This window comes from Oryctolagus cuniculus, chromosome 15, assembly GCF_964237555.1.
Source record: "Oryctolagus cuniculus chromosome 15, mOryCun1.1, whole genome shotgun sequence".
Taxonomy (NCBI): domain Eukaryota; kingdom Metazoa; phylum Chordata; class Mammalia; order Lagomorpha; family Leporidae; genus Oryctolagus; species Oryctolagus cuniculus.
This window is the reverse complement of record NC_091446.1, coordinates 41,626,156-41,639,426: the sequence shown is the minus strand read 5'-3', so window position 1 is coordinate 41,639,426 and position 13,271 is coordinate 41,626,156. Positions and strand designations below refer to the sequence as shown.

The following is a 13,271-nucleotide window of genomic DNA, read 5'->3' as shown; positions in this document are numbered from 1 at the left end:
ATTCAGGAGGGTTGATAGTCTGCCCAAAGAATTGTAGGAACCCTTAGAACATAAGCTACTTTGGGTAGTCATTTGGTGCCACAGTTAAGACGCTGTTTGGGATGTCCACATCCCAGACGCCTGGGTTTAAGTCCTGGCTTTACTTTCACTCCAAGAATCCTACTAATATGCACCCTGGGAAGTAGCAAATGATGGCTCCAGTACTTGGGTGCTGCCACCCACACAGGAAACCCAGATTGAGTTTGGACTCCTGGCTTCAACTTGATCCAGCTCAGTCTATTGTGGGCATTTGGGGAAACCAGCAGATGGATGACCTTTCTCTGTCTCTCTTTCAAATAAAAACAAAGATTTAAATAAATATTTAAAAAATCAAATGTAGACTACTTATCTTGGATGACTTCAAACTCTGGTAATTGTAGAAAGCAATAACTTTAACAAGCATGGGGAAAAAGAATAGAAGAGTTTCCAACTAAGGTTTCCTCCCTGTTTCTTTTAATTTTTATTGATGATGATGTTGCGATTTTTCTTTACATGTTTGTAAATCCTGAGACATAGAGAAAGCATAGCATAGATGTAATATTTAGGCCTTTTAATCAAAAAATTAGGACAGCATCTAAATCCAGTTCAATGTCTACCTCACTAAAGTTGCCATTGGAGTGGGCATGGTACTGCCACAGGTTTAGCACCAACTGGGATGCTTGTTTCCCATATTGGAGGGGCTGTGATGGAATCTTCTGTCTGCTTCCAATCCAGCTTCCTGCTGATGCATTTCAGAATTTAACCCTGGGAGGCAGCAGATGGTGGCTTAAATGTTTGGGTACCGCCACCCACATGGGAGAACCAGATACAGTTTCTAGCTTCCTGCTTCGACCTGGTCCAGTCCGGCATGAAAGCTACTCCACTGCCCCTCCTCCTCTGCCCTTTGCTGTGCCTTTCAAATAAAATAAATAAATAAGCTTTTTGTTTTTAAAGGCACCACAAAGAGCTACAGTGAGGGTGGGGAAGTAGGGTATGATGTTCTAGGAAGAGAGAACTCTGGGAGAGGTGGAAAAGGTAAGATGGAGAAAAGGGTAGAACATACATTAGACAAAATATTTTTGTCCCTAATACTGTGTGTTTCACTCTGGGCTGGGATATGTTACAAGGGTTTCAGATTGACTTTCTATAAAAAACAGCATGTGGCAAACTGCCTCATTCATTAAAAAATTCAGGAGATATCACAGTATTGAGCAGCAAGCATAGGCTTTAGAATCAGACACACTTTGATACCTTACTTGCCATATGAACTTCATTGAGCTTATGTCAATCCGAAAAGCTCTTCTTTCCTGTTGGTGTGGGTCTCAGAATTAAATGAGATAATACAGGTAAAGGGCCTGACACCGAGCAAATGCTCAATTTACTAGTTCAAGGACACGTACAGGAAGTGATTGACTTGGCTCAAATCCCAGCACTGCTATGTACTCACTGTGAGGTTAAGGCAAGACCTTTAATGATTGTGGCCTTGGTTATTTCACCTCTGTAGTGAGCACAATGGGAAGGTATACTTCATTAGACTTATTTATAAAGCCCTGAGAATCATACCTACCTTGTATTAGGTGCTCTACATGTGTTATGTATGATTATTAGGAGATAATCAAAAGCTGCAATCCCTTTAAATTTTAACACCAAACACAATGGGGTTTTAGATGAGAAATTCCATCAAGCCTAACTGTTTTCTTTAGAAGAGGAATGTAGGACATAAAAGGCAGAGTATGTGGCACAGAACTGTAGAATACATGTCCCTGCGACAGTAGTAAAAAAGGCAGAGATTCACTGAGGGGGGAATTCATGGACATTTATGGTCACATTTTTCTGATTGGCTGAGGGAATCAGCAGGCTTCTAGCCAGTTTTCTTTCTGTTCACAGAAATAAAGCTCACTGTGTTTGAAAATGAACTAAGTTGTGTTTTATTTTCTTGATAGGAAAAAAATGTACTTACATAGTCAGGGCAGACTTATTTCTACTCAATTAAAATTTGGCTAACTGGAAACTGGGTAAGAATATGTTTGTTATGAGATTATTGAGTTTGTTGTTGTTGATTTCCTTACATTTTCCATCTAATGCCATCAAAGAGGCACTCAAACCATTCTACAGCCAACCCAGACCTGACAAGCTGAATCAACTTGTTTTCTGAATGGGATACAACTGAACTGATGGATCCTTTCCCTGAGCTGGTTAAATTCTTGCCTCCTGGTGTTTCCTGTCCAGGGTGTGGCATCAGTAGCACATGGGAGCTTTTGAGAAAAATAGACTTCTCAGACTTCCTGAGTCAGACTCTGAACTCTAATACCAGAGCTAGGTTTATATCCATCTTGAGGTTTGAAAACCACTGAGTCAGAGACTGGAGTTAAAGTCACACTATTTCAATACTACTGCTTACATTTCAATCCAATTGCATGACTGTATCAGTTGAGATTCTTACAAAGGGAAATGAGCATAAGTAGAAAGATTTTACTTGATAGAATTTCTGGGGCAGTAAAGAGTTCCCTTAGCTCACTGCATTATTACTTTAGTCAATAAGGCCTTAAGCTTAAAAAAATAATATGACAAGAGTGTGCTGTTAATCAACAGGAAACCATGTGTTCAACAGATCAACAAAACAATTGGGTTTTGTACTTCCTTGGGCAATTTATATCTTGATCGTAAGGTGGATGATGTAATGCTTTTGGAGATGAAATGGATTCAGCCTGGACTTTAGAATTTAATCTGTCTACTACTTATTGTGCAGCTTTGAGCCCATAATTCCAGGTTTCTCATCTGTAAAATAGGATGGTAACTGGACCTACCTCATTGAGTTATGAGGTGTGAGATAACAAGTGTGCAAAGAATCTACTGTGTCCTAGGCACTACATAAGCATTAGATATTATTGATGATAGTTTTGTTTGAGCTCACAATTCCTATCTCCTTAAACTATTGCTCTGAACATATTTTTTTGTGGCTTAAATAAAAATTAATGTGAATAAATTTTAAAAATAATTTTGATAAACTCTTTGGGTGACTTGGAAATGCTAAGGGAATTTCATAGCCAGATGGAGGAATGCCTTCTTAGCATTTTCCCTTAGTATGGAGGCTACTATAAAAGTCTCTACTTCCCCCTCTGTCCGCTATGAGGGGCTCAGGCAGCCTGGTCACCCTTATAACCTGGATGAAGAACTCTTCTGATAAAGGTGTGTGTAGTATATCTGACAGTAAGATGCCTTGCTGCTTTGGGTGAGTGAGAGTTACTATCACCCATATTTCATGAAGATATTCCAGTTCTGTTTATAAGTAGTGTTCCTTACACAGTGGACGTTGAGCAAACATTTGTCAAGCTACAGGGAACTACAGCATTGGGGGAATTTATAACCTCTAGAGAGTATTCCAAAATGCAGTAAATTGTCTTGGGAAATAGTAGGAGCTGGTGCTGGAAGGATTGAAACTCACGCTGATGCTTGGTTGAAGCCTGTGGGAGAGGAGATTAAATCGGAAGGTGTTCATCTCCTGGTCCCAGAGGCCTCTCTACCCTAACTTTCTGCCTCTGTAGGTCAGAGGCTATCAGGAGAGAGGAGGAATGGTTCAGGCCTAATATCTATGAGGGTCTCAAGTAACAACAGGATACTAGTGTCATGTGTCAAATGACAACACCATGACACAGTGACACTAGCACCAAGTGTGATTCTGCATAGATGTTTTGAGTGTTAAAAACATCAGCTTGTTACACAGAAACACTTAAGACATCCCATGGTTTTGTCAGTTTCAATGTTTGTATGATTTTTATTTTGCTTTAATATGTGAACAGAACTTCAAAAGGTGAATGTAGGCCAGTGTTCTCTGAGCCAGGCCTTTCTTTACCTCTGATAGTTTCTCAACTATTGTGTCTGTCTAAATGGTCAAGTCATATGTATATATGTGTGTATATATATATATAAATAAAATTGAGAGAGACAGACAAACACAATACAGAAGACAGAGAGTCATATATATGGAAAGAGGGAAAGAGGGAACCTTCTCACCTTCAGATCAGAGGTAACAATGAAGGATCATGGACACAAAAATCCTGATCCAATGATTCCTCATTCGTTCTTGCTATGATGTGAATGCATCCCTGAGAATTCATGCATTTGAAATTTAATCCCCAGTTTCATATGCTGGCTGATAGTAGTGGAGGTGGGGCCTTTGGGAGGTAATTAGGGTTAGATGAGGTCGTGAGGGTGGGACCCGCACATTCGGGGTTAGCAGCTTCATTTGAAGGGAAACACAGACCTGCGCTGGTGCACTCCTGCCCCTTCATGGTGTGGTGCCTTCTGCTATGTTATGATGCAGCAAAAAGTCTCTTACCAGAGGCCGTTCCTTGATCTTGGACATCTCAGCCTGCAGAACTGTAACAAAACAATTTTTTTTCTTTATAAATTACCTAGCCTGTGGTATCCTGCTATAGTAACACAAAATAGACTAAGCCCATTCTTTTCTGGAAAGTTTTAAAAATTGTTTTTTCATGGAGAAGCCAAAATAATAGGCTCCATACCTTGGTGGCCCAGCCTTTGAGCCCTGATCAGCTTGGCTGCAAGGCTCCTCTCTTTGGGCTGTGCCACTCCTGGCCTTCAGGCTCATGAACACGCTCTCACAGGAGGTAGACAGGAAAGGAGGTGGTAAGCTACTTAACTTGTCTTTCCTTCCATCTGATCTGTGAACTCAAATTAGCAACTTGTCTTGTGAGGGCACCTCATGTGGGGAAGAACCATGTGAAAGTAGTAACTAGTAATTCTTGGGAGTGCTGGGGGCTTTGTATGCATCATTTTTTTAACCCTATAAGAAACACTCTGGGAGATGAGAAAGTCTACAGGATAAGGATCATAGGTTTTCTATTAAGTCAAAACTATTTGTCCTCTTTTCATTCCTTTCCCAAAGATACAAGCATATTTCTGTTAATTAATAGAAATAACATTCAATTTTCATGGTCAGTTGACTGATATGGGATCTGACGCCCTCTAGTGACAAAAAAATTCTTTGCTAGAAATAGTGTACCCAGTTATTCAGTCTCTCTACAGGATTGCTATGGCAATTATCTTGAGTTTGAAACCATGACAGGCATTATAACAACTAACTTTGATAACAATGGATTTCTGGGCTGATCTTAAGATCTGATGTTACAGAAGTTAGGATACTTTTAATTGTAACTATTTGACTTAAACAAAAGCAGAGAATTTATTGGATTGGGTAACTCGGGTGGTTCAGGGTACGATTTTAGGACTGAGTCTCTCTGGGACTCAGGTGACACCATCAGGCTTCACGTCTCACACATCCCACTTCAAGCCCCAAAAAGTTTCTATCCCAGTGTTTGCAGTGAAAGTTCCAATTGGATGTGATGTGCTGATTGGTTTAGGCAAAGTTGAGTTCCCTACCCCTTTCCTCCCCCTACCAATGTGTAATCCCAGGCCCTCGATTGTTGCCAATGCCATTGTGATGGATAATTTCATGGACCAACTTGGGTAGGCCACAGTACCCATGTGTTTGATCAAATACCATGCTAGATGTTTCTATGAACCTGTTTTTCCTTTTTTTTTTTTTTTTTTTTATGGGAACTGACATTTAACTATGTAGACTTGGAGTAAAACTCTTGTTCTCTGTATGTGGGTGTGCCTCATCCAATTAGTTGAAGGCCTGAAGACTAACCTTCCCTGAGAGAGTGGGAGCGCTGCCAGCCAGCTGTCTTTGGGCTCTATCAGCTGCTCTTCCTTGGGACCCCAGACTGCTGACCTGTGCTGCAGAGTTTTGCCTCGCCAGGCTCGACAAACATGTGAGCCAGTTCCTTAAAATCTGCCTGTCTACCATGTATCCCCCTGTACAGGAGTATTGATTCTGCTTCTCTGGAGGGCCCAGACTAAAAAGAGGAGCAGTTTCTCTTTTCTTTTTATAAGATTTATGTATGAGAGAGAGAGAGAAAGAGAGAGAGAGAGAGAGAGATTGATTCTCCATCTGCTGGCTCATTCCCCAAATGGCCCCAATGGCCATGCCTGGGCTAGTCTGAAGGCAGGAACCTGGAACTCCACCTGGACTTGGGCCACCGTCTGCTTTCCCAAGCACATTAGCAGGGAGCTGGATTGGAAGAGGAGCAACCAAGACTTGAACTGGCAGAGACAGATGCTTAACTCCGTGTTCATGATGCCAGCCTTAGCCTGGTCTTTCTGATGGCACTGAACACGTACTGGAAAGTGAGGCAGAGACAAGTGAATCAGTGCCCACAGGGCTGGATGATCAGTGCAGGGACAGATGCAAAACAGGTTGAGTTGAAAGCACCTAGGAGGGTGGGCGAGCCAAAAGTCAGAGGCCTGAACAGGCTTCCAGAACAAAATGTCTTCAATTAAGAGCCAGCCCCAAGGATCAAGAGTGGGCCAGGCAGGGGAGGAGAGTGGAAATGAAGGGTTGGATCTCGCTGGGAAGGAAGAGAGCAGCAGAGTGAGGGGCCCCGGGCCAGCATGCTGCAGGATGCCAAGGAAAAGAACTTGAGGTGCGCCCAGTCTAGGGACTGCATCCAGCCCCAAGACCACGCATGATGTCATTCTACACACTCATCTCCTGTAGAAAAGCCTTTCAAAAGCTATCCAGAATTATCTACTTTCCAAAACAATTGTGACTTTGACCAGGTGTTAACCACAACACTAAAGAATTACGAGGACAACAACACAAGAATTTTTAAAGAAAAATTGGCCAGGAAATGGTGAGTAACAAAGGAGAGGAAGTAATCCTGAATGTTTAATACAGCTGGGGCTGTGTGAACTGTCAGTAGTTTGTTCTCCTTTAGAGAGGACAAGGTTAGGGAGCCTGGGTTTCGTTGCATGGGCTCTGGACCGTTCACCCCGGCCACTTCATACACTGCTCAGGGTCCCTGGTAACCGCCCTTGTGGAGCTACAGTTCTGAGAGCTGTGAAGGTGAGGGCTTCTGTCCCCAGCCATCAGCCAAGCTCCTGCACCCCAGTCTCCAGTCGCTGTCCCCGCCCTCTCCGACTCTCCCGGGTTCACACACAGCAGGGAGGCCTGCAGCCAGCACTCCAGGTCCTTACCTGACCCGAGCACCCCGGGCGACGGCGGAAACCGCCCAGGATGGGGAATGCCCGTTTGTGCAACAAACCCTGACTCCTTCCCCACCCCGGCTTCCCCCACCCCCCACCCCCGCGCAGGCCAAGTTGCTGAATCAATGGAGCCCTCCCCAACGCGGCGTTCCCCGGCAAAGCTCCCTCCCCCCGGGTCCGACCGTGGCGGGAGGAGGGACACACACACACACACACACACACACACACACACGTCAAAGATCGCTTCCGGGAGAAAGCGAGAAGCGGCTTGCGAGTAACTTTTGGGGAGCGCAGGGGCCCGGCCCAGGCAGAAGACACATCCGGAGACCAGCTGAGCTCAAGAAGGGGGCCACGTGGAGCTGTCGCTGCTCCCGGGGCTGGCCGGCCCGCTGAGCTCAGAGCCGCAAAGGTCCCTTCCCGTGGCGGATTGTTCCACAGCTATGACCGGGATCTGGGTACTGCTGCCTCTGGTGAGCCTTCTGCCCACAGGCAGTTTTTCGCCTGCTTAGCCCCGGGGCGCGCGCTTGACTGCAGCGGGGGCGCGGATCGAGCGCATGTGTGTATGTGTGTGTATGTGTGTGTGTGTGTCTGTGTGTGCGTGTGGTGGTGGTGGGGTGGGGGGAGGATCGCGCGCCGCGGGCGGGCTGCGGCCGGCACTTGGAAGCCTGGCCCTCGGGAACTGCTAGGTGCAGGTGCTCAGAGAGCGGGGGACACTCGCCTTCTTGGGGGCGTGATGAGAAGCGCTGGCGCCGCGGGCAGGCGGAGTGGCTCCCACGCTTCTTGGGGTCGGCTGCGCGCCACAGAGAAGAGGTGGGCGTGGGAGTTGTCAGGAACGGGGTCGGAACCCCACAGGCTCTGAGATCTGGAAAGGCCCTTGGGCGGAGACAAGGTGGAATCTCTGGCCTTGTCCTTTAGGGCAGCAGGGGTGCGGGCGGGTGGGTGCGCGCCGCGAGCCGCGCCGAGCCTGGGGTCTTTGGAATAGATGTAGCCGCTTTCTCGACAGTTCTCAGACTTACAGGGTAAGTGAGCTCCAGGCAGTAGTTACGCCCACGGCTTCGGGCGACACCCGGCCTTTCTTGAAAGTTTACCGTGGGGCGGAATGCGCCTAGGGAGGCGACACAGAAAAAGAAACCGTTTTATTTCCCTTCCGGGAATTCCTCTCCTGAAGACTGTTAAGTCACTCCCTCCGTGCGGGTGGTGCTGTTTCTCTGCCCTTCTTTTTCTTCTTCGACGTTTTCTCAGCCCGCACTCCCCGGTGGCTTCTGAACGCCGGGGCGCCCAGGAGCCGGTGGCAGGCTGGGCGGGAACGCCGGCGTCATGATGGCCAATCGAAGGGGCTTGGCCCCAAGAGCCTGAGTTCTAAAGCTTCTGAGAGTTGCTGGTTTCTGACTGTGTGGGTCCCCAAGGCAGGGCCAGCCAGGCCGAGTGATCCCAGCCCCTTCTCAGCGGCCAGCGGTGTAGAGGGAGACGCCCTTATCTCCATTTTACAGAGGCCCGGTGGAGTTCAGGGAGCCCAAGTAAACCAGCTGAGGTCACACAGCAAGTGGCGCCGCTGGGATGGAAATGAAGTCGAATACCAGGAGTAGAAAGGAAAAGGCTGTGGTGTCCAGGGCCGTTTGGTGATTGGGAAAAACATCCCCGTCCTGTGCAATCTGGATGCCCCTTTAGAAATTTCCTTAAAGAAAACTGTAGTATTCAAAACTGAGGACCATTTATATAGCCTCGGGCCATAGTTTATCATTAACCACTGCACAACTGGTGTTGGTGTCTTTGAAAAAAAAATCTTAGTTCTTGGGCAACAGTACTAGCAGAGTATAATAAAGTTGTCAAAGCCTAGAGCTCGGCTTGTTTAACTTCTGTACCATGGCGTCTTTACCAGAGAACAGTGCATGTTTGAAGCACCATGGAAACTTAGCTTTTCTAAAAGTGTGCACACACACACACTTGCATATACATACAATCATGTATGCCTACGATACCTTTAATATTAAAAGTTTGATTATATTTTCTGTGCTATATGGCCCAGGAAACTAGGTTTATTAAATAAAATTACAACTGCAGATGAGTAAGATTTAATCAGTTATAACCTTCTCACTTATATAATCATTGTTCACACATATCTTCCATTTTTCCCCCCTCATAAGACTTTCTAAAATTTAGTTACACAGAACCTCACCTTGCACCCCACTTGTCCAGCTTCATGTATCAGTTCTTTTTTTTTATTTTTATTTTTTGACAGGCAGAGTGGACAGTGAGAGAGAGAGACAGAGAGAGAAAAAGGTCTTTCTTTACCACTGGTTCACCCTCCAATGGCCGCCGCGGCCATTGGATCTGATGGCAGGAGCCAGGTACTTCTCCTGGTCTCCCATGGGGTGCAGGGCCCAAGGACTTGGGCCATCCTCCACTGCACTCCCTGGCCACAGCAGAGAGCTGGCCTGGAAGAGGGGCAACCGTGACAGAATCCGGCACCCCGACCGGGACTAGAACTCGGTGTGCCGGTGCCGCAAGGCAGAGGATTAGCCTAGTGAGCCGCGGCGCCGGCCTGTATCAGTTCTTGAAGAAGTTTCCACACTGTGGTGTCACTCACCTTGTATGTCTCCAGAAAATACTTGTTTTTTATGCCTTCGCACTTAGAGGTGTTTTCTCAGTAGAGGCAATGAAATAAAATGGAGGCTGAATTCTAATGACTTGGAACACAAAGCAGATTTTATTTAATTACGATGATGTAAACCTGGGTCCCCCCCTTTCTCTTTTCCTCTTTCTCCCCTTCCCACTCTTTGGTGCTATCCATTGGGATAGCAAATACCCTTCCTTCCCCTTCTCGCTACCCTCTTGGAGTTAGCTTTTATCCCCCTAGTTTCTGAGTATTTTTTTCCCATGAAACCTGCGATAAATAAGTTATAAACCCCCAAACATCCACACATTGATAGAGATAGGAAAAGAGTCAAACTTACTTTACAAATTTGTTTGGGAAAAAGCTCTGTGTGCTGCTTCTGTTCCTTTAAATAGCACATGGCCTTTCAGGTTTTGTCTTGTCCGGTTTGTTAGGACTGAAGCCGGTCAGTCACTACACTGCCAGTTTCTTCTGTATTACTTAGAACAGTTGTTTCAAAATTATCATCAAAAGTAAAGAAGAGGGCACTCTGAAAACAACAACAACCACAGCAGTGAATGTACATGTAACCATACAGAGTAACTTCATGGGGGAAGTAAAGGCCCCTTTTATTTGATAAATTTCATCATTTCCCTAAAAAGACCCAAGAAACATGAAGTGGATTCCAATGTGCTTCCATCTAGTTTAGTTTTAAATGGATCTTACTTATATCTCAAAGGACATGAGCAGTTTTGTGAATACAAAAAAATTATGAAATGTAATTTAAAACATTAACAACCAGGATGGAAAAATGCAAATCTAAAATGGCAGCATGATGGGGAGACAAAAATTAAACTGAGGAGACCACTAGGGCCCCTACTACTAGCTGCAGTTAGATAAGCAGTGTGTTAGTTTAAATTGGAAAAATAAATTGTATTTCTTGCACCGGAGGTGTAGGGGGGGATAAAGGTGAAATACTTAGAATCAAAGGGGAACTGTGATTTGGATGCTATCTGTAAGTCTCTTTGGGACAGCAGACAAGCGATTTACTTCTAAATAATCTTACAGTGGAAGTGACAGCATTTCAAAGGAATCTCTCTGAAAGTTATTAGATTGCTTTAGGGTAAGAGGAGTTACTTTAGCACAACTCAGAGCTGGAGGGCATAATGGTTTTCTAAGAGAGATTAATTAAGTAACAAACCTGAGTAAGGAAAGTCCCCCCTTGAAAACCCCTAGTAAGCTAAGTGCTTTTTGTGGATTATCTTGGGTTCCAAAAGTCCCTAAATGAGCACATGTTTTGTTTTTGTAATTGATATTAACACCTCTTTGTTATGAGGAAAAATAATAAAAACATATTTGTTTAAACTTGATCCATAAGATAAAAAGCAAGTTGAAACCAAATTTTGGACAGTGATTCTGTTTTAAATATGTAAATACAGAAAAGTGGACATATGTTGTGAAACAAAAATTAAATATTTTAAAAAATAAAGCCCCTCATTATTTCACCACTCTGATAGGTGGTGTGATTTTACTTACAGCCTCTTGATCATATCTACACATATTCATAATTGCATGTTTAATCACTGCCATTTATAGTCTTGTCACTTCGCATGTATGTAAACCTTTTTATTTTTCTACATAATTTCCATCTAATCTTATTGGATTCATTATACAGAAGGCATTCATTAAATAATTTGGGGTTACTTTAATTTTTATTATTATTTTTATAATTTATTATTATATAGAAAGCATTTCTTAAATATATTATTATACATAAATGTATGTATGTATCCATATTCAATTACATATATATTCTAATAATTTATATATATACACACACATATATACACCACTCATATATAAGACTTTTTCTTACTACCAAAGAATTATTTACAGATCCTTTGTAAGTGCCTTTGTGTACAGTTTCATATTCTTTTTGCTGTATATGTATTCACAAAAGTGGAAAACCAACTTATTTACTTAATCATGGAAGAAGTCTTTTGCATTTTCTGGAAAACTCTTACTTTGAAAAGACTAAAATGCCTGTGGTTTTTACATACTTGGACTCTTTCTGACACCAATTAAGTCTCTCCAGTTCAGTCTTCAGCAAGAACAATAGTTCAGTCTACTTGCCTGCCTTTATGTTTTTTGAAGAGGCAGTGTGAGTCGTACAGCCCAAATTAGAAAGAAGTCAACCATAGCAAGATTAATCACCTTCACCTTTTAGATTTTCAATGAACTGCTGCATACGCTAGTCATCCCCATCTATGAGTGTTTACAAACAGCAGCTATAAGTGGTATGAGATGATTGGCTGAAGTTCCACTAAGTGGAGATGAGAGTAACTCTAATGTGAGATTGCACATTTTGGGCAAGGTCAGCTTTGTAAATTAGCAACTCAGACCACAAAATAAACAGCTGATTTACTCAAGTCAGCAACATGAATAAGAATTAGAGTAAAATTGGATTAAAACTGAAAAATTAGAATAAAATCAGCACTGGATGCATTAATGTGGGCTATCCTACAGTGTGTATTTACTCACCTCTGTATTCTATGATAGCATAAAAATGTAAGATGTGGCAAACATTAGCACTTGATTTCCAAGGGCAGAGATCAGAGACCTTCAACAGAGACAGAGAGAGGGAATGACCTTGGTTTTGGCGGTTAAGGCTCTTTTCTCTTTGCTGAGGATTCAGCTTTGGTTTTGAGCCATCCTCACAAAATCATCTCTGATCCTGGGGAACTGTTTTTACACAGAGTGTCTGTAAGAATTCAGGGCTTATTTCCAGAATTGGGCCTATGGCGCTGGCTCGAGTCCTGGAAAATGGAAGAGCTAGAATGACATAGCACATGGCTCCTGTTCCCCTGGCCTCAGGAAGGGCTTCCCCCTGGTGCAGATGGAATGTTCTAGCATGGCAAGCCCCTCCACTTTTTATTGTCTACTGTACCTGGCTACTTTACTCTTGTGCTATCTCTGTGTTCTTTCCATGCACTTTAGGAAGGCCTCTGGGACTCTGTAGCCCTCTCATTATTCATTTCTTCTACCAAAGATGACTTCGCTCCTTTTTAAGCTGACTTCTGGAAAGATCATGATTTCTCCATGGGAAGTAAAATTCTGGTTTGCATGTGCAGAACACAGATGCTCTTGGTCTATAATGCTTTTGCCTTCTCACGTGTAAGCGTGGTAGCCGGCTAACCTCCAATTTGCTGCCTCTAGATCAGTTCCCCACCTGGTGAGCATCCATCCAAAACATCCAGGGTCCTTCTTAAAGGTAATAGTGACTCCTTAGATCTGTGGTGGTGCCTACGCATTTTTTAAAAAAATACATTATTATGTGATTGTGATACCTGTCAGAATTTTTTTTAAAGAGTTATTTATTTGAAAGTTGTAGGAGGGAATAGAGATAGAGAGAGAGAGAGAGAGAGAGAGGAAAGAGAGAGAGAGGGAGAGAGAGAGGGAGCGAGCTATCTCCCATCCCTGGGGTTCATTTCTCAAATGGCCTCAACGGCCAGGGTTAAGCCACACAGAAGCCAGGAGCCTGAAACTTCACTGAAGTCTCCCATATGGTGGGAGGGGCTATTTTCTGCTG

At 43.8% G+C, this 13,271-nt stretch overlaps 1 protein-coding gene and 1 long non-coding RNA gene across 2 annotated transcripts in view; one reads left to right on the top strand and one right to left on the bottom strand.

Annotated features, from left to right (window-relative positions):
* Positions 1-1,267: 1,267 nt before the first annotated feature.
* Positions 1,268-9,776, bottom strand: LOC127484217 (uncharacterized). The gene is made up of 3 exons (XR_011382380.1): positions 7,808-9,776; positions 4,358-4,398; positions 1,268-1,339 (listed from the first exon to the last, which is right to left on the bottom strand). It is a non-coding gene; the product is annotated as an uncharacterized lncRNA (long non-coding RNA).
* The window catches only part of FAS (Fas cell surface death receptor), a 29,856-nt gene continuing 24,080 nt past the window's right edge, over positions 7,496-13,271 (top strand). Inside the window, 1 exon segment of the mRNA NM_001081995.1 lies at positions 7,496-7,559. Coding sequence (NP_001075464.1) covers positions 7,530-7,559 — 30 coding nt within the window. The 5' untranslated portion in view covers positions 7,496-7,529.